Source organism: Abramis brama (genome assembly GCF_963993115.1).
Source record: "Abramis brama genome assembly, chromosome: 7".
Taxonomy (NCBI): Eukaryota; Metazoa; Chordata; class Actinopteri; order Cypriniformes; family Leuciscidae; genus Abramis; species Abramis brama.
This window is the reverse complement of record NC_139969.1, coordinates 27,232,228-27,258,237: the sequence shown is the minus strand read 5'-3', so window position 1 is coordinate 27,258,237 and position 26,010 is coordinate 27,232,228. Positions and strand designations below refer to the sequence as shown.

At 40.1% G+C, this 26,010-nt stretch overlaps 2 protein-coding genes across 2 annotated transcripts; one reads left to right on the top strand and one right to left on the bottom strand.

The window, feature by feature from the left end:
• Nucleotides 1–68: 68 nt before the first annotated feature.
• Nucleotides 69–10,060, bottom strand: mrpl37 (mitochondrial ribosomal protein L37). The gene is made up of 7 exons (XM_084120426.1): nucleotides 9,552–10,060; nucleotides 9,182–9,365; nucleotides 5,549–5,664; nucleotides 3,862–4,047; nucleotides 3,526–3,677; nucleotides 2,882–3,085; nucleotides 69–245 (listed from the first exon to the last, which is right to left on the bottom strand). Exons 1-7 carry the CDS (start codon nucleotides 9,922–9,924, stop codon nucleotides 168–170), a joined length of 1,293 nt encoding a protein of 430 aa, XP_083976552.1. The 5' UTR covers nucleotides 9,925–10,060; the 3' UTR covers nucleotides 69–167.
• Nucleotides 10,061–11,265: 1,205 nt separating this feature from the next.
• cdcp2 (CUB domain containing protein 2) lies at nucleotides 11,266–25,699 on the top strand (the record flags this gene model as incomplete). Its single annotated transcript, XM_084120850.1, has 6 exons — nucleotides 11,266–11,332; nucleotides 11,595–11,942; nucleotides 13,172–13,513; nucleotides 13,597–13,950; nucleotides 24,634–24,812; nucleotides 25,028–25,699. The coding sequence occupies 6 exons, from the start codon at nucleotides 11,266–11,268 to the stop codon at nucleotides 25,331–25,333; spliced, it is 1,596 nt and encodes a 531-aa protein (XP_083976976.1). The 3' UTR covers nucleotides 25,334–25,699.
• Between the last annotated feature and the right edge of the window lie 311 nt (nucleotides 25,700–26,010).

Genomic DNA, 26,010 nt, shown 5'->3' with positions numbered 1-26,010 from the left:
TTGTTTCGGTCTCATGTCTTCTGCAAATAAACAGTATTAGATATGAGACATTCAAAGGAACAGTCATGTTTAGACTTAATAGCCAACATTTTATTCAGAATTATTTATGGGATTTTAATGAGATAATGAAGTGTGGTGATAATTTTGGCAGAGGTGCTTTGGTCTGTTCACGCTGCTCCATGTAGGTAGAGCGCCAGGAACTTCTTGAAAGTGTTAGGCTGATATCCTGACAAACCAGCAGGGACCTACAAATGAAGAGCACGACATGTTCAGTCAGCAAACCAACAATAGCGACTGAGGTCACACAAAACAGAAAACTTCACACCACCTTCTTATATTTCACAACTCAATTACTGGAATTCTGATTTGTTGACCACAGCATTCCACGTGTTGGTCAGGACTTTCAAAGCAGGTAATGTTTCTTTGTAAACCGAAATAAATGGTGGCTTTCTGCAGTGCACAGCTCAACTCGCCGAAGACAGTCAAAACAAATACATAACTCAATGTTTAACCAAAAATAAGAAACTTGGCATTAACTGAAGTTGATGGAGAGGCCACACAGTTTCTGACAGATGACTTCTGCTCACCAAGGCTGCATTTATTTGATCAAACTACAGTAATATTGTGAAATAATATTGCAATTTAAAATAAATGTATTTATATTTTATTATATTTTAAATGTAATTTATTCATGTGATGACAAAGCTGAATTTTCAGCATCATTACTCCAGTCTTCAGTCACATGATCCTTCAGAAATCAGTCTAATATGTTGATTTACAGCTCAAGAAACATTTATGATTACTACCAATGTTGAAAACAGTTGTGTTGCTGGTTAATATTTTTGTATAAACCATGACACACTTTTTTTCAAGATTAGTTGATGAATAGAAAGTTCAAAAGAATAGCAGTTATTTGAAATCTTTTGTAACACTGTAAATGTCTTCACTGTCACAATCAGCATCCTTGCTGAATAAAAGTATTAAAGGGCCCCTATTTTGCCCATTTAAAGAGCATCTTGCAGGTTAGAAGACCCAACAAGTCAATGTTTAGAAAAATAATGTAGGAACTAGATTTTCTTTAAAAAAAAATTATAAATGCGCTACAGTGGCTTCTGGAGTGGTTTTTGTGAGAATTTTACTTCCGCATCTGAAAATGGGCGTGACGGGCGTGACGTAGCACGAGGGAGAGCGGTCGATTCAAACAACAGGGAAAAGTGGATCGCAATGACATTTCGGACGCTGAGGAAATTGTTGACGGACCACAGCCATACAATTATGAGCCTGCTAGGCTGCCAAGAGAGCAGGGACAGGCCAGGATTAATGTTAGACAGAACATATTGGAACTTACAATAACAGAAACTAAGCTTTGATCAGGCGTTTGTCATGCTCATTAATATCCGCCCAGACTAACGTTACGTGATATAACTTAGCGGTTTCTCATCGAGAGACAGAGAGATATTTATTCCTGATACATTTTTTGTTCCATAGGTGCTTGTGTGGGAAATGCGAGGCAATGTTTACAGCTGAGGAAAGTCAGTGTTGCAGGGAGGTGGATGCATACTGGGCCTTAGTGGAAAATGCCAAACTTCCATGGTTGCAGTTAGTGTTACTACAGTAAAGCCATGGTGAATGTTGCTGATCTGTGGACACTGGATAGTTCGTTCATTCATTGCATGTTCATGTTTATTCCTGGTTTCCACGTCAGCGCTGTTTGATCCGTTAATAACGGAGAAATGTGAATATTTCTCACTAGATCTCGCAGTGATGTTATTACTAATGTGGCGAATTCAAATGCTTTATTTACTGGATCTCGCAGTTACAGTGTTGCTTGATCAGGCTCGCGCTGCACTGGTCCAAACTGATAAACGGTCCACACACAAACACAATAACGAGTAGCTCAGTTTCGTTCCGCTTACATTGCGTTTGCCAGTTGATGTTGTGCTCGCGCCTACATCCGGCGGGAGAACCCGAAGATGCGTGCACTGAAGGAACCGCACCAGCTCTGAGTCTCACCCGGTTCTTACTTCGGTATCCCATGCTGAACTCCATCATATCGCCGGGACGATAATCCTCCGATCTGAAGTGAACGCTACACACGACCGCGTTTTCCGAAGCCGACGCGGAAGAGAAATCCCGTCTCTTCACCTGCACAAACCCAGGCACGAAAGATAGCACCGTCCTTTTTCTTGTTAGGAAACCGGTGGACTCGATGTCCTGACAGGCTGGAGTTTTTGCAAGCTCCACAAACACATAAATTTACCATGACGATGATAAATTGAAATACAAAAACTAGTGAAAACACACTGACTCACGACCGGTCTTACTGAATACAAGCCTATTCTGCACTGAGCTGCGGCAGAGCACAGCACACATCTCCCTCGTGTGACGTAAAATGACGCGATGTTGAAAAAAAGCGGTTTGTACGAGCAGTCAACTTTATCTACTAAATTGGTGTCCTTATGTCGTTTTAAAACATTTTAAATCCTGCATTATCTTTTCATATGGTATTTTCATACACGGTTATATATTCATTTAGATTTTTTTTTTACCTGCAAGATGCTCTTTAAAGGTTCATAACGTTGCTCAGGGGATCTACTAAAATAACTTTACAGGATTTAATGTTCAAAAAAAAAAAAAATTGCAGCACCTGTTTTCACCTTCTGTCAAAGTGGTTTTAGTTTCTTTCTTCTTTTTTTAAAACTCGCCTTTAGAAAAGCACAGTCTGCTCTGATTAGTCAGTCGGCCCCAGTCTGTTGTGATTGGTCTACCACTTAGAGCATGTGTTGGAAATGTAACGCCCCTTATCATAACTGGCAGGAAGTCCATATAATGCTATTTTGATGGACAAAGTAAATGTATCTGAACGAACTCGACTATTTACCTTGACGACTTTCTTCTTGATAAAAGGCCAGACCTTGGCAAACCCGTAGAGAGGCTGGTCCTCGTCCACCCACACCAGGTTCTTCACTCCGCTGTCGGACTGCAGGTCAGTGGTGTTGAGCTGAAACACCACGAACTGGAAGAGGCGGCCGTTACTGGCCACACTCTGCACCACGATGGGCTTCTCCAGAACTCTGGGCTCTTTCTGCAGGAAGACCAGAGGACATCTGTCTGTAAACTTCCTTTTTTGCTTTGTTATTATTGACAGTCAATATTATATGATATTTCAGTCAATTCATTGAAACAGTTTGAACTTGCAATTAACATTATAGAATATTATTACACGGCTCTGTGGAATGATTCTGTTTTTTTTTAGTTTTTTTTTAGGATTCTTTGATGAAAACGTACAAAAGAACAGCATTTCTTGCATTTTTTGTAAAACTGTAAAAGTCTTGCTAACTTTTGGTCAACTTAATGCATCCTTGCCGAATAATAGTATTTACTTTAAAAATATATATATTTCTAAATTATTCAATATATAATTCTAAAATATATATATTATTAAAAAAAATCGTAAACACTCAATATATTGTCCAGCCCTAATCAATAGTTCTAATGAATCTTTTAAAGATGTAAGGATCTTACCCCATACAGGGCTTGTGCCCGGGCCAGCGCGTTTCCAAAGGCGAACATTACCATCTTAGCACGGAGCTGCTCAGGGAAGAGCTTTGGGGCGTTTCCCATCTCCATCAGGAAGAGAGTGTGGGCATGAGGGTACGGATAGCCCTCTCTGAAACCTGGCGAAAGGAAACAAGCAATGAACCGCCAATACTACTTATTCCCATAACGTGGACATGATCTCAAACTAGGCATGATTTAAACACAGGAACACTGACTGATTGACAGCTGTAATTAATGAGTTCCAGTTGCTTTGCTTCAGGAACTCGCTGTGAGTGAGCGCGAATGAAGCCGGCGGCTGACCTGTGTCGTTCTTCTCCTGGTAGACGTGTGTGCGCTGCAGGTCGATGGTGGGCGCGATGGGGTAGAAGGTCTCCAGAGCCTGATCAGCAGTGCTCTGGATCTGCTCCTCTCCAGCCAACACAGGTACAGGGGTCATGGAGTTCAACAGCAACCCGTTCTGACCTCTGACCTGGAACACGTCCTCTCCTGGAAACAGAGTTTTGCAGAGTAAGTAACAGAAGTGGTAGAACCGGCCTCTTCCCCGGTTTTGATCTACATACAGCGTTTTCAATAAATAAATAAAAATCAGGGCTTGACATTAACACCCAAATGCGTAACGCAGTCGCTCCTACTAGCCACTCTGGCAGGTTGAATTTTATATATAATATATTAATTTTTCAATTGTCTTTTGAAAAGGCATCTGAAATAATAAACTAAGTGCAATGTAGTGATATCGTTTTTATATTGATACTGAAATATCTAGAACACTTCCGATACAAATATTTGTCAGAATAGACACACAATACCTCTCATGATCTCTCAGACAGCGAGTTAACACACAAACCCGCCTCCGCTCTCTCACTCGTTTCATTTGCTCCGGATGAACATTGTTTGTGTTACAGGGCTTGGAATTTCGGCGTGGCATAATTTTACTCATTCCCAAAGATTTTGTGCTCACACCCAAAATGCGCGCACATAAAACCTCCTCTCAGTACTAAATTGAGTTTTTTTCCCCGCTGCTTATTGCACTTAAACAGTCAAATACACAAAAAATGTCAAAATGACGGCCTTGGCGAGTATTCACATAAACACACGTTATGTTTTAAGTGAATGTAAACAGTTGAGAAAGAAAACACATGTGTAAAAGCATAATGGGTCTGTGCGTCAGGTCTTAAAGTGACCGCAGCCTAATATACATGCTGCCAAATTATGAGATTATATTAAAAAATATCTAAATGGCAGTTTTTCCCCATGGTATCAATGTCAAAATTGTGCCCAGTGAAAATGTGAAAAAAAGTGTTTTTCTGTTTTTCAAAAATATTGTAATTTTTATAAATTTATGTGCATTAAATTCCCACAATTTGTGTACATCTCATTAGCGATCATTATTTTCTGTATGCCATTTTAAAACCAAATGTTATAGTGTAATTTGTTTTTAGCAAAGACCTGTTAAAAATCATCAAAAATTACATTAAAGACAATTATCTTAAAATATTTATATTTCATATGAATGCTGTTTCCATTTCATCTTTGTTTTCACAAAAATATTAATATTTTCATCAATGATAATCAGAAATGTTTCTTGAGCAGCAAATCAATATATTAGAATGATTTCTGAAGGACACTGAAGACTGGAGTAATGATGCTGAAAATTCAGCTTTGATCACATGAATAAATTACATTTTAAAATATATTAAATTAGAAAAAAAAAATGAAACAATTTACACAATTTTTATTGTATTTCTCATCAAATAAATGCAGCCTTGGAGAGTGTAAAACACTTTTAAAAAAACATTCTAAAATCTTATCTTTCCCAAACTTCTGAACGTTAGTCTGTGTATACATCCATATTGGCCATTTAAAAAACAAGAACAATATTTGGTCGACTACCTACTACTAATAGCAAAAGATGTGCATAAATGCACCTAAATGCAAAAATCTAGACTCGGACTGAAGAGAAGACATATGCGGCCCAATGTGCACCCACCTCTCCTCCAGGTCGCTGCCAAACTGTATTTCTCAGCAAGAATCCTCTTGGCCAGCTCAGGACGCGTGACCTGCAGGCCGCCACACAGGTGAAGCAGTCTGTGCAAGAGCGAGGGACTATAGAGGGAAATAAAATACTGTTTACCACACAAAACACCTTCTTTTACCCATTTGATGCTTCATACAGAACAGAACGGGAACATTCCCAATTCACCAAACGTATGTTCCCGAGTGTAATGTCACTTCGTGTCAATGTCAATATGGCCTTTTCGTGCTCGTGCTGTGACGGGTTTTTGTGAGAAGGAAAATGTTAAGGGCCAGCAGTAGTTGGGAGATAAAACAGCCACCAAAGGGCAGACTTTAACCGGGGAGATGAGAGATATCAAAGAGGCTCTTATGAATGGCAGACCTCCCAGGAGCAGTATTAATTAATAAAGGCTTTACAGAGCCGCTGCCTGCTGGGAATGCAGACCGGCCCGTGTTTAATGACCGTCATTAAATTCAACACTCCATCAGAGCGCCGCGGACCGGGCCAAATGCCACCTTCCATATTGAAGCTGTTGAGCCAATTATGAAGCGCTGGGTTAGAGGGGACGGTAGCTGCCGTGTGCGCCTCATTCAGCCGCGGGTCTGTTTATGGGGCAGAGATGAACAGAATGAGCTGCATGTTTATGGTAGCAATGCTTCCATGGTACATTTGTGATATATGGCTGACTATCTATATAATGCTATTAAACATGCCTATCTTAAAGGGGTCATGAACTGGCTTTTTTAATTTTTTTATATTGATGTCCGAGGTCAACTTATGACGTTCACTTGGTTTTTACATTCAAAAACATCAAAATGAAAAAGTTATAGGCTATTTTCTACCCGGTTTTTATGGGCGTGCCGCATTGAAGACTTGGAAGTAAACACCCACTGCTATGATTGGATAACAGTTTTGCATATTATAATGAGTTACATGTAATGCGTGAATCGGTGGGCGGGGCTAAACAGGCAGTGTTGAAGTAGGCGTTGATCTTCTTCTGCGGAGGCGGTGTTTGATACCCTTTGACGTCATAGATCCCCACTTTGAAAAACCTGTCGTTCGCTGTGCCTGGTGTCCCTTAACAAGGACGTTTTCAGTTCTGAAACTTACAGGATATTCTTATAGTATGATGACCTCTTATATGTCAAAAGCTCAAGGAAAATTTGATTTCTCAGTTCATCACCCCTTTAAACTAGAACAAGAATATTATATTATTCACCGAAACTGGAACTGTATGTTTTTTGCATTTTAATTGAGATAAAATTATATTCATAATAATATATTCACTTACATTATTTTAAATGCTCAGTCAGTCTGTTGTGATTGGTCTACCACTTACAGCTTGTGACGGAAACCAAATGCCATTTTACAACGTCTGAATTTCAGCTGTGGATCTTCCTCAGCGCTTGAATACACAGTGATATGAGCATTAACGATTATGTCAAGTTTTCTGTATCAATCCCAGCGCAAATCTCATCCTTTTGAAGTGCATGCAGAAATTAAACAAATAAAAACTTTTTTTTTTTTAAAGTGTCGACAACACAAACTAAACTCTAAACTACATCTACAGTGTTTGAGGGTCAAAGTACACATTGTTCACGGGCAGCCAATGAAGACACATTATGCAAATGTGTTTCAAGCCTACGTAGGATCATGCTGGAAGTAAGACTATATTACACACTGCATGAAGGGAAATATCTGAAAAAGCATAATAGGGGCACTTTAAATCAGAGCAACCAGACAATCTTAAAATGAAAGTAATTTTCTGTTTCTACTAGGGTTTGGAATCACAGGGTACCTCATGATACGACACGATACACCAATCGATGCATGGCTCACAATACCGATAATATCACGATACAGCAATTCTGCGATAATCAATATATTGCTAGACAATCCTATAATAGCTGTCTAACTATGAAAACAAAATGCCCGTGAAAAGGTTAAGTGCAGGTTTTCTCTCTTTATTAAAGTTCAAACTGTTAGAAAACAGCACAAAAAGTAAATTAAATTTAACATTTTAAGTGAATTACACATTTAATGCTTATACTTTTTAAAAGCTTAAAATTTTATTTGTGTGTTAACTGACACATTTACCTGCTTATCAACTTATTTTATATAAACCTTGTACATTTCAAAATTTACCAACCTCTCTGGGAACATCTCAGTGTTTACCAGCTTTCTTTAAAAAAAAAAAAAAACTGAGAATAGTGTTGTCAAAGGTACCAACTTGGGTATTTAAAAATGTTAATAATGTGACGAAACCAGCATTTCCCCCTAGCATTTTGAGCACTGTTGAACGGATTCTTAAACATCTGATTGGCCAGTATGTCTGTGATTGGCTACAATGATCAATGCTTCAAAAACATGTTGTAAATAGACATCTTTGACGCTCTGAGCGCTAACACAGACACACACGAGAGCGTTTGAAAGGAGGCTTTCCGCTGCTAGATGCCTGCTTTAAAACTGTCCCGTGTGTGTCTGTGTAAGCGCTCGGAGAAGAGCGTCAAAGATGTCTATTTACAACATGTTTGTCCCCATAAATGGTATAAAAACTGAAGTGGGTCCAGACTTTGGACTTAAACGTGGCTGGGGCATCTATTGTTTTAGTCACACTGCTGTCCGCCATCCCATTAAAAACCTCTTTATCTCAGGCTAGTTAACTTATGTTCAGGTTTCCTTCATTCATGTGTTGAGCGCTACCTTGAGGAGCCATGAAGTAGCAACACTGAGAGCAAGGAAATCTATTTAGAGCGCCTTATTTTATTAATTTAAATATTGATTTTTGCCGCTAACGTATCGATTCTCGTATCGCACGGACAAGGACAACGATATATTGCCCTATCGATATTATGTCCCACCCCTAGTTTCTATCATTTAATTTTTGTTAACAGTAAACAAAAATAACTGTTAGGTTATTAAGACTTGCTAATTAACATTCTTGCTTGACACATGAGAACAAACCTGATTGGTTCTCACACGCCAAACAAGCATGTTTGAGCTTCCGATTACCATATTGGATGTGCACTGATCAATGTTTATATGTGAATAAATTGAATCTATTCACCATATACAGCAATCATGCCTCTTCAGAAGACTTGGATTAAACTGCTCAAATCATAAGGATTAAAATGTCTTAATGAACATTTTGAAGCTTAAAAATTTTGGTTGGACAATAGATGTACAGAAATTAAGATAGAATATTAAAAATATATTCTTTTGTGTTTCAACTCACTTTTGTTAGAGTAAATTATTACAATTATGACAATTTTCATTTTTGTGTGAAGCAAGTAAGGGGCGGGGCGGTTTAAATTCTGAAATAATTAGCAGTAAGATACAATAAAAATACAAAAAATGTTGTTGGGCTTCTCAGCAATAATACAAGCTCAGCAACTCTACAAAAGTGCTGTACTGATAAAAAAAGGTCAGAGGAGTAAATGTGTTCTGGTTTAATGAAAAAGCTGCTAGTGTCTTAATAGGCTGTCTGGCGATTTTATGATCAATTGCTAATTAAGGAGTTGCATTTATGACAAGACCATTGTATTAAAGAAGTCTTGTTTCTAGACACTATAGAAGTGTGATCAGAAATGAGGACAGGGTACCCACCAGAACCTCTCTCTGGTCGGCCGGGGTTCTGTAGTGTCCCACAGCCTGGAGTTTTTAATGGCGTCCTGTACTCTCTCATCTTGATTCTCAATCTGATTGGCTGGATCTTCAGCCAGGGTGAGAATCTGAGCAGGTAAACCTTTAATGATGACTGACTTACTGAGCCAGAGGGCTTGTCGAACACCTACAAACAGATCACAATCATATATTATCCGCTGTTACACACATATCAAACCAAAGTTTATATATATATATGTGTTATATATATGTATGTGTGTGTCTATACACTGTTATCGTGAGAGAAAAAAATGAAATAACTTAAAATGCCCAATTTTCACCCACAACAACACACAGAAAAAACTATCACTACCTTCCAGCACATTCGTCCTCTGATTAAACATGTAACAGGGTTTGTCTTTATGCAGAGGCATGTCTTCTAGTTTAGGGGACGTATAGTGACTCGGGTCTTTCCATCCACGGTCCCAGGGAGGAAACCTAGGCTTTGCCAGTCCAGGTACAAAGTGCATCCTGTCAGCATAAGTGATCGGCTCCAGCCCGGCTATTTCGTGGACCACCCGAGGTTTTTTCCTCGGAAGAATCTTCCCATATAAACAAGAGCTGGTGGACAAGAAGCGACGTCCATGAGGAATCATGTAGAGGACACTATGACAGTCTTTTGATTTGCAGTTTTTAGTTATTTTAAATGCCGGTGTCCTTATTCGTTGCACTGTTGCGTTAAACATTTTACCAAAAGTACACAACAGATGTCTAAAATGTATATATTATCCAAAAAACAACTATACAGTGATGCTCGTCGCTATGACATTTACTCGTTGCACTCAGGAGGCGGCCATGATTGTGTGACGTCACGCTGTGAGTGTCTTCTTCTGGAGTCAGTGAATGTCGTGTTGATTACGCGTCATCACCGCCATCTATTGATCAGTGCAGGTTTTCAGGTCTGAAGCTGCATCGGACTCGAAGCCACTGATCTGTGTTCTTAATATAAATCTATCTAAACCTATTTTCTTGCTATTCCAAAATGACTGGGTGTTGGTGGTGTTTAAATGTAAAAATATGTAACAAAAATATTTGTAAAATAAAAAGTTTTTGAAAGTCTTCTTGGAAACTTTTTAAATATAATATAATATAATATAATATAATATAATATAATATAATATAATATAATATAATATTATATAATATAATATAAACCGTAATATTTGTGTGCCATTTGGTGGTTTTTAAATCATATAGGCCTATGTAACATGTAACAAAATATAAAGTATAATATTTTTTAAAGATTCTTTTTTTTATTTGTCTTTTTATTTGTATTTATTATTTGTTCTTGTATCAGCGTATCAACATATTTGTAAAATAAAATGTTTTTGAAAGTCTGCTTCGATTGTTTTAATATAATATAATGTAATGTATTATATAATATAATATAATTTTGTGTGCCATTTGGTGGTTTTTAAATCAATATGTAACATGTAACAAAATATAAAGTATAATATTTTTTAAAGATTCTTTTTTATTATTTGTCTTCATTATTTGTTCTTGTATCAACGTCTTGTTTTAATATAAAAAAAAGTAAGTCCTGTTTTTGTATTGTTTGAATAATAATACCCAAACCTCCCATTTTAACACCTATAGGCCCTACTTGAATTATTATTATTTTTTTTATAATAATAATTCCCGTTATTAAAATCCAACGGTCTATTTCATAGCTTTGCCCTGTAGAATTGCATATAATAATAGTGTGTAGACTTTATGTGTCTAAACTTTAAAACATGTAATACATGTGGTCATCTGCGTGTCCCTTCCTCTTATCAACTTTAAATGTGCACGATACACTCATTAACATTTCATGGCTTTCTCTCCGAACAGTGTATCGACAAGTCACCTGCGTGCATTTGATAGTCCTCATTAAAATTTAGTTGGAGCGCCAAAGAGTGGACCACCTATCCAATTTCCCCATGACAGTCGTCCAAAGAATGAGGAGCTTTAATATTACTCCTGTTCTCTGAACCCTGCAGGATAGTATGTGCAGAAGAACTTAAATGCTTCATACTAAAAGAAACAACATGGTTTTAAGGATAAATGTCTTCATTCATGTCTTGTTCATTGCTGGAAAGGTCACCTCCAAGAAAGGTAGGACGGCTTCCTATCACATGGGTGAAAGTGCACGCCTTATGAATGTTGTACCATTGTAAACACCTCAGTTCTTCCTTAAACTTGTAAGGCAGCTTCCTAATTATGTGATTGTTTTTAGTATGCGCCTGTGCATCTTTGTCTTAAACACAAGTACATTCAATAGTCGTTATTGATTATAGCGCATACTGATCAAATGTAAATCTTGAATGCATTGTAAGTTGCTTTGGTTTTGTTTCAACTGCATGTAATATTTGAATAGGTGTTAAATGTGGAGGAATCCTCTCTGCAAGCAGCGGCAATGTGTCAAGTCCTAATTTTCCAGGCCTGTACCCTTATAACACTGAATGCACCTGGTTGATAGTGGTCTCAGAAGGCTCTTCCGTACTGTTAACCTTCCAACACTTCGAGCTGGAATACCATACAGACTGTGCTTACGACTACATCAAGATATACAACGGCATCTCCGAAGATGAGGGCAATCTCCTGGGGAAATTCTGTGGAGATGTGTCTCCACCTCAGTTCAGCTCATCCTGGAACGTCATGTCCATTATCTTCCGTTCAGACCGCCATGTCGCACGCAAGGGTTTCTCGGTGGGCTATAGGAAAGGTGAGGAGCGCAACTGAACATTGCTTTAATATCAGTCAATATGCAGTTCATTACAACAGACAATAATTATGATTTGTTCCTCGGTTTGTAAAAATATTGTAATCCATTTTGAATGGGAGAAGACGTTGTAGGTTAGAATACACATTGTTTTTGAAGTATTGCCACAAAACTTCAACATGATAACAGAAGTCCAGTGTGATGAAATTGCTTATCCCATCTTTCAACTCATGTCATGACCATTTAATGCTTATAATGCATAAAAACTGTCATAACTTAAAGGGTTAGTTCACCCAAAAACTAAAATTCTGTCATCATTTACTCACCCTCATTCAAAACTTATGTATATTTGTATGTGAATAAAAGCCTAAATTCAATCTGTTCCTCATATAAAGTGATCAAGTTTCTTCAGAAAATTTGGACTAAACCACTCAATTCAAATGGATTCGTTTTACGATCTTTTAAGAACTTTTTGAAGCGACAAAGGGGTAGTTGCGAATGGCAATGGGACAGAAATCTCTCAGATTTAAGTTAAAATATCTTCATTTGTGTTTCGAAGATAATCAAAGTCTTACGGGTTTGCAAAATGAGGGTGAGTAATGATTTTTGGGTGAACCCTGTAATATTTTCCATCAAAAAACATATTGTATCTGATATCTTCTCATTAATGAGTGAATATGCAAACACTTCAAAGTTTTGCATATTACCATGTTATTACCATGTTATGACAAACTTGCCGCTTTTTTATTAATTAAAATTGTAAACTGTAATTTAAATGAACTACAGCTAAACCACTGTGATACAAGAAAAATCTATATTTGTATCTTTGTTTTCGTATATTTTTTAATAAAACATTTATAAGAATGTATTACCAGTATTAACTCCATTGAAATCAATGGATTTAATTCAATTTCTTTGAACTTATAACTCACGACTCCTCAAAAACAGTCACAAATATATAAACAGTCACATAAATATATTCATCATTTTACATGCATAAACACTTGATCAATTTTTATGATGCAATTGTTCAATCTGGTTCAATGGTCTTTGGTTGCCATTCTAAAAACTATATATATATATATATATATGTTTTGTTTTTTATAAATAAATCATTTCTGGATCACAAATAACCCAAAATGCATCCAGTAAAGTTTCACTTTCACACACACTGTGTGTAATTTTATAAATGAATTTATACATCAGTTAATTTGTTTCTCTCTCTCAAACAGATATGTGCGGTGGGGTTTTGACCGGTCTTTCAGGAGTCATCTCAAGCCCAGGTCATCCACAAGACTACAGCAACAATGCCGACTGCTCCTGGACAGTACATGTGTCCAATCAGAGTGTAGTCAGCCTGGTGTTTCTCGACTTTCAGTTGGAAAACAACGAGGGGTGCAACTTTGACTATGTGGCTCTCTTTGACGGCCCCACTGTTAAACACCATCACCTGGGCAATTACTGCGGTAATGAGAGACCTCCCAACACCGTCACCACATCAAACCAACTGCTGGTGGTCTTCAAATCTGACTTCAACATCGGAGGGAGAGGTTTTAAAGCCTACTACTACTCAGGTGAGACACTTGTTGTCACACAAGATGCATAATCATAATAACATTTCAAGTGTATAATCCTTGATCTTGCTGTTTTTTTAAAGGAGAGTGCCAGCAAATACTCAAACATATCAGTGGGAACTTTACTAGCCCTCACTTCCCAAACATCTACCCCAATAACATCAACTGCCACTGGACAATCACTCTAGCGGCCGGATACAGGGTCAAGCTATTTTTTCCCTTTCTGGAGCTTGAGGATCGGAACAGCCTGACCGACATGTGCAGCTATGACTCTGTGACTGTGTACGATGGGGACAGCGAGACTGACACTCTGTTGGGCCAGTGGTGTGGTAGTGAACAGCCTCCATCGTTGACCTCTAAGGGAAATAAACTATTGGTTGTTCTCAACACTGACCGTAACAATGCCTTTAAGGGCTTCACAGCCTCCTACATAGGAGGTGAGTGCTCACTTATCACAGTTTGAATTCATCCTTCTAAAAGTAGTTTTGGGAACCAAATGATGTTACGTTACGGTTTATTTAGTGAATCAAAAACATACAGCCCAGTAGAATTCAACACATTCAGTATGTAGCGCCCCCTACTTGCCTTTCCTGTAATTAAGTAGGATCAGCAGCGCTCCAGATTCAGTAACTATATGCCTACAGATGTTGAAGTTAGGCCCCTCTGATGTCACTAACTGAATTAATTCTCTTGTAGAAAAGTATAATATTTATCTATACTCAATTGTGCTTAAATGTACTGCTATAACCTCTCTTGAAAGAATAAAAGTCTTTGAAAGTGACAAAATGTAACAAATTTAATTTGTGTAAAATAAAAATAAATAATATTAATATAACGAATAAAACAATGTGTGCGTAATTCACAGTTATCTATTATCTCAAATCACAAGGACACAATATTACCCCAAAAGCAATATATTATTATGCCAAAATGAATGAATGTGTATGTCACACTTTCACTGCATATGAAAAATGATCAAAATCACAGTTTTAACTGTACTGAATAACAAAAATGATAACCAAAACACTGTGGGCCCACACACAACACACAACAGTTAGTCCCCACACACACACCGTTGCAGGCCTGAATCGTTGCTGGGGTACGTGGTGGCCTTGGAAACAATAAAACTGGCCGCTTCACTCTCCTGAGCGGGGAAACAATTATACACAAAGGATACCTGAATTCAGATGGTAACCATAAGTGACGCAGCTGCACTATGAGGAATCCCAGGAAATCTTCCTCCTTTGCGTTCGTTGTTGCGCGCCCGTTGAATACAGGCCCACGACTCCTCGGCCCAGAGTAACCGTACAGGTCTCCGCGATATCCTCCTCCGGGGCGCGACTGCGCGTCCTCTGATGACGATGCAGAACGTCTATCACGGCTGGCAAACTTCCGAGTCTCTCGTCAAAATTTCAACGATTGATAATAAAACGGAAGTGTCTTCAGTACTTCACCAGTTCTCTTTACAATAACTGTAAACACTGTCTGTACTGTCGAACTGTCCCATAAAAGAAAAGAAAAAGGTGCCGCGATGTCGAGCAAACACACGGTGTGACTCAGTTACAAACAAAATAACTCTTCTTCTAAAACTTGTGGGTATTAACAGACGTTACAAGGCACAATAAGCGTTTTAAACAGATGAATTATAAAGATAACCACTTTTTGTTACCGCAATCTCTCCGTCTCTTTTTAATCGACCGCCTCGTCAATCTCCTCTCTCCTCTTTCCTGAACAACCACTCACGTTACCTAAAACACCAGTGAGGGCGGGACTTAATTCACATAAACCAATAACATAATGAAACGCCTAACTTGTTTGTTAATGCCACGTTTTTCGCATGTGCATATCAATCAAACTTGAAATAGGGATGACATTCTTAAAGGAACACACATCTTTATACATCACTGAATTGAAATGTATATTTCAATCACCTATTAGATCTGAATTAGAACCAAACAAAAGCAAATAAAATTGAGATAACCCATAACCTGAAGAATTATATTCTACTGGGTTACATGCTCCCCCTTCTAAACCTCTCATGACCCCATGAGATTACTTCTCAGCACTTTAATGGTGACTTTAGGCTCAGTATAAGGGTTTATTTGAGTACAACGAGCACACTGTGCCATAGGGTGACACCACATGGTGTTACAGGGTTTCGTTTCTGACTCTTCCCCACCCTCTACATTTATAACCATCCCTCTATGAATCAGAGTTAAAGGTCGGTTAGTGGGCTGGCCCAGATTATCATAGCTCAACTTGACTACAGGTCTTATGTCTCTTTTTGGGCGGGACTGAACTGTCTCTACTACCTCTTTAGTAGCATTGACTATTTCAAGCTCTCCCCCTTCTAAACCAGGATCTCCCATTGTCTCTGAACTCGGATCTGGAAGCTCCCCAGGGCCTTCTTCCATGAGTATCAGCTCTGCCATTTCTGCAAGGGGTCTATCCAAGTCACCTCCACAGTTAACAGTTTCATCCTCCACTGTAGATTCCTCCCGTGTAACACCCTCTGGCCTGTGCGGTTCCTCCACTCTATCCGAGTAGTAATAACACACTTCATCCTCTTCACTTTCAGAGTGGTTCCTTAATTCACTTCCTGTCAGGGTCACATTCTTTTCTCCCAATCCTCTTCTCCGTTTTCTCTCCACAGATCTTGTCCTTGTCTCCGGCGGAGCAGAAACTTCCGTTGGTTCTCCCAGATCTGCCAACCTCACATGGTCCCCAACTGGTAAGAGATGGTCTCGGTGTAATGTTCTTACATTTCCCATGCCGGATTCAGGTTTCAGGCGATACACAGGTAAATTCAGTAGCTTTTCCACCACCAGGTAAGGAACAGAATTCCACTTGTCTCCTAATTTGTTCTTTCCAGTCACGGCCAGATTTCTTATCAGCACACGATCACCCACAGTCAGACTCTGGTGTTTCACTCGCTTGTCGTACAACCGTTTGTTCCTTTGTTGACTTTTCTGGGCAGTTTCAGTGGCTAACTGATATGCTCTCTGTAACTCTGATTTCATTCTTTCCACATACTGTCGATGGTTACCGGCTTCCTTTCCATCAGGCGAAGTCCCAAAACACACATCCACCGGCAGACGAGCCTCTCTTCCGAATAGAAGATAATAGGGTGAAAACCCGGTTGCTTCGTTCTTAGTACAGTTGTAAGCGTGTACTAATCTGTTAATGTGTTGACTCCATCTGTTTTTCTCTGCAGGATTCAGCGTACCAAGCATGGAAAGAAGTGTTCTGTTGAACCTTTCGGGCTGTGGGTCTCCTTGTGGATGATAGGGAGACGTTCTGGATTTTCGGATTCCCAGCATGCTTAGTAGCTCTTTTATGAGACCACTCTCAAAATCTCGACCCTGATCTGAATGGATGCGAGAGGGTAAGCCATAGTGCACAAAGAATTTGTCACACAGTATCTTAGCCACAGTCAGGGCTTTCTGGTCTTTGGTGGTAAACGCTTGAGCATAGCGTGTGAAGTGGTCTGTTATGATTAGCACATTACCAATACCTTTTGAGTCAGGCTCAATTGACAGGAAGTCTATGCACACTAAGTCGAATGGCCCACTGCTGGTTATGTGATTCAATGGTGCAACTCTCTTGGGTAATGTTTTTCTCGTTACACAACGGCCACAATCCTTAACATACTGCTCTATGTATGCAGACATTCTAGGCCAATAGAAGCGATCTTTCAGGAGTTCCATAGTTTTCTCTACTCCCAAATGGCCAGAGTCGTCGTGCAAAGAGTGCAACACCGTAGACCAGTACTTTCCGGGTAAGACGAGTTGTGTCTTTTCTCTACCACAGGAACTTTTGGTGACTCGGTATAAAAGTTGGCTCTTTATCTTTAACTTGTCTCCCTGCCGCTGTAACAGAGCAATGGTAGCATCAGAACTCCTAGCCGCTGTAAGTATTCTCCCTGACTCCACTTCTTGCTTTACTACACCAACTACGGGGTCAACCTCTTGAGCTTGCCTCAACTCTGCATTAGTCAGCTGTTCCATTTGACCAAGACCCAAAGCTGTGGGACAAGAGAACGCATCGGGAATACTCTGAGGTAAAACACCTAAGTGATCTACCAGTCTGGATGATGAACCTCCACATTCAGCAACCACTGCTAACTGACAGATGGCTCTTACTCCTGACTTGGGTATTTCCTTCCATTCAGAGCAAGCAGTCGATTCACAGGGGTAGCGAGACAATACATCCGCGTCAATGTTGTGACTTCCTGGTTTGTATTGCAAGCTGAAGTTATAGGTAGCTAATGCAGCTAACCAACGATGACCCGTCGCACTCAGCTTGGCACTTGACAACACATAGGTAAGTGGATTGTTGTCGGTCTTCACCACAAACTGGGCTCCATATAGATAATCGTGAAACTTGTCCACAACCGCCCACTTGAGCGCCAAGAACTCTAGCTGATGAATGGGGTAACGCTGCTCGGAGGCACTTAGTTTCCGGCTTGCATAGGCTACGGGCCTCAGTCCTCCAGAATGCTCCTGATTCAAAACGGCACCCAGTCCACTCAGACTGGCGTCTACATGCAGTACATATGATTTGGCAGGATCAGCGAAAGCAAGTACTGGGGCATGTGTGAGACAGTAAATGATTTTATGGAAAGCTGTTGTACAGGTGTCGTCCCAACGCTCTCCAAATTGCTCAGATACTCTGAAGTATTTCTTGCCATCGCTTGACTTTCTGTCTTGCCCAGATGTTGGTGGGTAACCTTTGGTGAGCTCCGTCAAAGGCCTTACAATGGCAGAGTAATCCTTTATGAATCGCCGGTAAAATCCACAAAACCCCAGGAACGACCTCAACGTCTTTAGGTCAGTGGGCCTTTTCCAGCGTGTTACGGCGTCAATCTTGGCTGGGTCTGGTGATACGCCAGCAGCTGACACAATGTGCCCCACATACCGTACTTGAGGCTGGCAAAACTGGCACTTGTCAATTGACACTTTCAGGCCACACTCTCTCAGGCGATCCAGTACTTTTAACAGCCTCTCTTCATGTTCTTCAAGTGTGCGCCCGAACACAATGATGTCGTCAAGGTACACTATAACTTGGAGAAGATGCATGTCACCTACAGCTTTCTCCATTAGCCGCTGGAATGTGGCTGGAGCTCCAGTAATTCCTTGAGGCATGCGTTCGAACTGAAAGAATCCCAGGGGACAGATGAACGCTGTCTTCTCTTTATCTTCCTCCGCCATGGCTATTTGATAGTATCCACTGCGGAGGTCCAGTACAGAAAACCATTTACTACCAGCCAAACTGTCCAGGGCATCGTCGATCCTGGGAGTGGTGTACTGATCAGGGATGGTACGAGCATTTAGCGTTCGATAATCGATGCACATTCTGATTGCCCCACTCTTCTTCCGCGCTACAACAATGGGCGATGCGTACGGACTCCTTGACTCCTTAATTATTCCCGCTGCTAACAGTTCTTTGATGTGACGTCTTACATCCTCGATATCTGCAGGAGCGATGCGTCTGGAGCGTTCTCTGAATGGTTTTGGGTCTTTCAGTCTGATGATATGCTCAACCCCACGAGCTAATCCAACATCCCATTCCTCAACAGAAAACACATCACCTCTGGTTGCCAACTTTTGACGCAGTCTCTGTTCCCAGGCCTCAGGAATGGATGACTCACCAAAATTAAACAAGCTCGGGTCTATTGTTTGGGAGCTCTGTTCTTCAGAACTTGCGGTGAGTGTGTCAGTCGGATATACATTGGCAATTACTGTTCCTGCAGGAATGGAGATATTTTTTGATGTTTCATTATGGACCAGCACTTGGATGTTTTGTCCTTCTACTGCGGATGATGGGAGTACCACTGGGGTTATGAATGTTCCAGCTGGAAGACTAGCGTCCTCGGGCGTGTCTACCACAAAGATCTCTTTTCTTAAAGGCTTGTCAGTCTCCAGTTTACAGACAGCACACACTTCTCCCCTTGGTGGAACTATGCAATCACCAGGTCCTATCCATCTGACTTTTCCTTCAGGTGAATCGGGAAGAGTTTCAGTTTTTTGCTGCTGTGGCAGATGGATTGCAGGGTGTCGAGTCTGGATTCTCAAAGCACATGCAACATTGGATCCTTCTGTATCCTGGGTAAGAGCAGCAAGGCGTGTGAAGAAACTGGCATTGGTACCAATAATGACTGGCAGCTGGGAAGGACCTTGGGGTTCAGGACATACAAGAGCCAGGATGGACAGCGACTCCTCCACACCAGTGACAGAGGCAGGAAAGGTGACATCCACTATAATATAGCCCTTATAAGGATAACTGGAAGAACTGAGGCCCCATATGGATAATCCAGTCAAGGGGTGAATGGGCACATCAGGCAGGTTCTTGGAATACCAGCTTTCAAACACAATCGTCACTTGTGATCCGCTGTCTAACAGTGCTTGACATACACGGCCATTAAGCTTCACTTTTACAGTGGATGCCGGTCCTACTAGTCCTTTAGGAAGATGGCTGGATTCATGGATGGTGGTCTGGCTCTTTTTGGAGAAACAGGCTTGGTTTTGAGTAGTTCTATTGTCAGCTGTCTCATGCTTCCCACCTTTTGCCTGCCGCAAAGAACGAATCAGCTTCTGAATCACTTGATCCGAATTTGGTGGAGCTTGACACTTGGTGGCAATATGGCCATCTTCTCCACACTTGTAGCAGAAGTAGTCATCTCTTGTTCGGGCTGACTGATATCTTAACGCCGCGGGAACAGACTGGCATGGTTTTGGCCGCTGCTCTAGCACATGAGGTGAGTATTGAGTAGAACTGACACTCAGAACTGCCAACTGCTGCTGTAGGTGTTGGACCTGTTTCTTTAACTCTTGGACTTCTGAATCATCAGCTTTTTCAGTTGTTTTCTTGAGTGGTTTTTCTTTGGTTTTAATCACTAATGATGAAGTAGAAACATCTTGGCCCTCAACCCCGCTTATTTGGGTTCTCAATTCTTGAAGCTCGGCCTTGAGTTCCTGGATAACAGACACGCTGGCTCTTTCATCTTCGTGGAATAGTATGGCCTTCGCTTTCGCGGACATTCTGTGGCGAGCTGCTTCACTCTCTTCTGCCTCACGTATTTCCTTCAGCAGACTCAGAAAAGAAGGTGGGTGATTTTTTCTTTCTCTCAGCCTCAGTTGGAGCAACATCATGTCAGAATTCACAGCCCCTCTAATCAGCTGTTCCACTCGTACTTTATCGACCATACTGAGGGTCAGTCCGTCTCGTTCCACGACTTTGCTGAGGGTCTTCTCCATCCTTCTCAGGAATTCAGATAAAGCCTCCCCGGTGCCCTGGCGCATAAGACGAAACTTGAAGTATAAATCCTCACCAGACTCAGATGATCCAAAGGTGCTCTCCAACGCTTCCAGATACTGTGAGGCACTAGCTTCAGGATCAGAGAATCTGACAGCTCTTACAATATCCATTGCAGGCCCCTTGAGGCTTTCCACAATTCTGCGTCGTTTTTCTTTTTCGGAGCAGTCACACTCAGTTATCAGCAGCCTGGCTTGATCAATCCAAGTTTCCATATTCTCCTCACCCATGGGAGTTGGAACTACGGCTGAAAATGTGCGCAGGCGTCGGTATGTGTTGTTGTCGCTCGAGTGCTTTACTGTCTTTTCCAGGACCTCACCCATGGCACGTATGATTGACTCGGGGGAACTGTCAGTGGCACTGTGTGGAGAAATCAAAGCTTGTACCTCGCTGAGAGACTTTCCTTCTTCCATCAGGAACTTTGCAAACTTTTCTATAAACCCTGCAGAAGCTGTGTCAGATGCAGATTCTGTGGTCTGGATTACTACGACTGACCAGGGCTCTTCCTTTTCTCCCCTTGACACTTCAGGAGGTATGCACTTTGGGTCAATGGCTTGTCGACACTCACACAACACCAGCAGATAATGTGAAGTGGGTCCTTCTCTCGTGTCTCGTACTCGAACTCTTCCTAGAGCTTTTACTGCTTCCATCACCTCTTCAATTTCGGCCACTTCTGTGTGAACAGGTACATTTACCAACATAAGAGCATGAGTCTCATCAATGTTAACATCTTTGCACCAGTTGGCCAACTCTGCTTGGAGACTGGGGTCTTTTGTTAGGGCCATGACGACACTTTATGCACTATTCAATTAATTATGATGTAATTACAGGGGTGTGTTGAGCTTAAATTTCTTTGTTTCTTCTTCTTTCAGCAAACTATTTTGTGACTTGCAGAGGGAGATCCCGGACGAGCCCCCACGTTATGTAGCGCCCCCTACTTGCCTTTCCTGTAATTAAGTAGGATCAGCAGCGCTCCAGATTCAGTAACTATATGCCTACAGATGTTGAAGTTAGGCCCCTCTGATGTCACTAACTGAATTAATTCTCTTGTAGAAAAGTATAATATTTATCTATACTCAATTGTGCTTAAATGTACTGCTATAACCTCTCTTGAAAGAATAAAAGTCTTTGAAAGTGACAAAATGTAACAAATTTAATTTGTGTAAAATAAAAATAAATAATATTAATATAACGAATAAAACAATGTGTGCGTAATTCACAGTTATCTATTATCTCAAATCACAAGGACACAATATTACCCCAAAAGCAATATATTATTATGCCAAAATGAATGAATGTGTATGTCACACTTTCACTGCATATGAAAAATGATCAAAATCACAGTTTTAACTGTACTGAATAACAAAAATGATAACCAAAACACTGTGGGCCCACACACAACACACAACAGTTAGTCCCCACACACACACCGTTGCAGGCCTGAATCGTTGCTGGGGTACGTGGTGGCCTTGGAAACAATAAAACTGGCCGCTTCACTCTCCTGAGCGGGAAAACAATTATACACAAAGGATACCTGAATTCAGATGGTAACCATAAGTGACGCAGCTGCACTATGAGGAATCCCAGGAAATCTTCCTCCTTTGCGTTCGTTGTTGCGCGCCCGTTGAATACAGGCCCACGACTCCTCGGCCCAGAGTAACCGTACAGGTCTCCGCGATATCCTCCTCCGGGGCGCGACTGCGCGTCCTCTGATGACGATGCAGAACGTCTATCACGGCTGGCAAACTTCCGAGTCTCTCGTCAAAATTTCAACGATTGATAATAAAACGGAAGTGTCTTCAGTACTTCACCAGTTCTCTTTACAATAACTGTAAACACTGTCTGTACTGTCGAACTGTCCCATAAAAGAAAAGAAAAAGGTGCCGCGATGTCGAGCAAACACACGGTGTGACTCAGTTACAAACAAAATAACTCTTCTTCTAAAACTTGTGGGTATTAACAGACGTTACAAGGCACAATAAGCGTTTTAAACAGATGAATTATAAAGATAACCACTTTTTGTTACCGCAATCTCTCCGTCTCTTTTTAATCGACCGCCTCGTCAATCTCCTCTCTCCTCTTTCCTGAACAACCACTCACGTTACCTAAAACACCAGTGAGGGCGGGACTTAATTCACATAAACCAATAACATAATGAAACGCCTAACTTGTTTGTTAATGCCACGTTTTTCGCATGTGCATATCAATCAAACTTGAAATAGGGATGACATTCTTAAAGGAACACACATCTTTATACATCACTGAATTGAAATGTATATTTCAATCACCTATTAGATCTGAATTAGAACCAAACAAAAGCAAATAAAATTGAGATAACCCATAACCTGAAGAATTATATTCTACTGGGTTACAAGTATATAAATAGACGCAAGTATTTTAGTTATAGCCTACTGACTGGTTGTTCATATGGCATACGCATATTTTCAGTGGTTCACTCTTGAAAGTAAAGGTTCCAAAAGGGTTTTTTTCACAGCAATGCCATAGTTCCCCAAAGAACCTTTCAGTTTTTAAAAGAACAATTTTTTCTTATTGTGTAGAACATTTTAAAAATATGAAGAGCCTTTCTCGACTATAAAGGACCTTTTGTGGAATGGAAAGGTTTTATGGATGTGAAAGGTTCTTCATGGAACCATCAATCAAGAATGTAGGCTATACATAATAATGACTGAGTTACCTCATATTTGTTGTTATTTGAGCTACACTTTGTATTTGGCGTGGTTAAAAATGGTTAAAAATACTGCAAAAGTGGTTAAAAATACTGCAAAATTGTTTTAGTTGCGCTTCAGCTCTGCTCCTCCGTGCGGATGATGAATGTGGTTCGAGTGTAGACAGACATATGACATCTTAAGAGAGCCGGATGGAAATATAAATAACGATTTTGTTTGTTTGTTTTTTGCAACCATTTTAAATTATCCATGGTCCATTTTTTCTTAACAAACTTTCCATCATCTCCTCCCTTACCTGTAAGAAATCCTTCCGTCGCTGGTCAAATGACCCGAAGCCCTAAAATTATACATTTGAATTTTTGATTATACGACGTTAGGCTACGCAGAGAGAGAATGTACGCAATTTCCCGCCAAATCCGCCCCGACAGTTATAAATATCAAATGACCTTAGCCTATGCCCCAGAGAAACGAGGGCGCCGCCATCTTTAGAAAATTGTCTTTTAACTTCCGTTTTGCGGTCGCTCTGTATATTTCTATGGCATTGCTGTCCAGGAGTAATTAGCTTTTTAAGTGGATTTACTTAATGTAAAGTTAATGAAAGTTATCATGAGGACTGTAATGTTTAAAGCAGATGACTAAACAAATGTCAGTCGACCGGGAAGATTATAAAAGGAGCCGTTCATTAATAAACACGCAAAATCGCTGTGAAAATACAGACCGGAAGTCAAAAGACAACGAGCGCAGCGCTGAAAAGGGGCGGGGAAAAGGGCTATAGGTCCATCAAAAGTGTATTATTTGGGTACATGGTTTGGAAGATGGGTTTAAAAAGCACATCTCATTAAAAAAAAAATTCTTTTTTTTTCAAAAAGTTACATAGTGTGTATGAGGTCTAATAGAGTTTATGACTCCAAAAAAAGTTGATTAAGAATTTGAAAATGTATTTATTACTGAGATTATCTAATTACTTAGTAACAGAATTGCATTTATTCCCCAAAATATTTATTCCGCAAAACAAATACTAAAAGAATTGTCAAATTCTTCCAACACAGCATTCCATATCATATATTCATTGACCTCAACCTGAATAGTTGATGTTTTGTTGTTGTCTTTGTGTTGCAGTGGTGCCAGTCAATGTAAGCTGCACACGAACTGAGTTTCAGATTCAGGTCTCCAGACAGGCTTTACCTCAGCTGGACCGTGAAAAAATTTACCTGGGGAATCCATCCTGTTCGGCCCAGCTGACAGAAACATCCTACAAAATTCTAGCCCGTTTTGTCAACTGTGGAACTGCTGGACAGGTATATAAGATAAAGAGACAAGTGCAGATTCTTTTTTTTGGGATACCACACTTAAAACACCCCTAGTTTCCTACACTTTTCTCAGTGACGGTCCTAGGTCTGATTCAGATTTTGACAAATGTCTGATACAGTATCTCTTATAGCAGCTTTTAAATATGGCTTTGTTCAAATCAACATTAATGATGCCTCATATCCTCATATCTGATCTTCTGCAGAAACGTCAAAACATCACCATGCTGGTCAACTCGCTTTATATCGACTTCTCTGATGGGCCGCAGCAGAATATTCAGGAATATGAGGTGCAGTGTGACGCCCAGAGGAAGGTGGCCATGGCCAGCATTATCTCAGTTGAGGAACGTATCCGGCTCAATGAACTGGCCCGTCTGGCCCAGGAATCAAACAACAAGAAAGTCGAAGAAGAAAGTGAACCGCATGACACCAGTGACATCATCTTCATCAGCATCTGTGTTCTCGCTGTCATCCTCATGTTAATTGCTATTGTGTGGTTGGTGCTCCTATAGACCTTATGCGCCAGAGAAACAAGCGTGCAGCCATCTTTTGTCTTTGAACTTCCTTTTGAAGTAGCTCTATATATTTCTATGGCATCGCTGTTGAAGAGTAATTAACTGGTGAAGTGGATTTACTTATTGTAGCATTAACGAAAGTTATCGTGAGCATTGTTATGTTTGAAGCAGATGTCATAACAAATGTCAGTAGAATGGGAAGATTATAAAACGAGCGGTTCGTTCATAAATCCGTAAGATCGTTCCTTCGTGCTGTGGAAATACAAACCGGAAGATTGAACACAACGAGCGGGATACATAAGGTCCATAGGAGCGCCACACAATGAATACATAAGGACTTGATATATCTCTATTTTTATACTTTTTTATGTACACTGGCGGTCCAAAGTTTGAAAAAATTAAGATTTTTTTTGTGTTTTTGAAAGAAGTCTCTTATGCTCACTAAGGTTGCTTGTATTTGATCAAAAACATTTTTTTTGTGAAATATGATTACATTTTTAAATAAATTTCTATTTTAATGTAATTTATCCTGTGATGCAAAGCTGAATTTTCAGCATCATAAATTACATTTTACATATATTAAAATAGAAAACAGTTATTTAAGTTGTAATATTATTTAACAATATAACTGTTTTACTGTATCTTTGATCAAATAAACGCAGCATTTGTGAGCA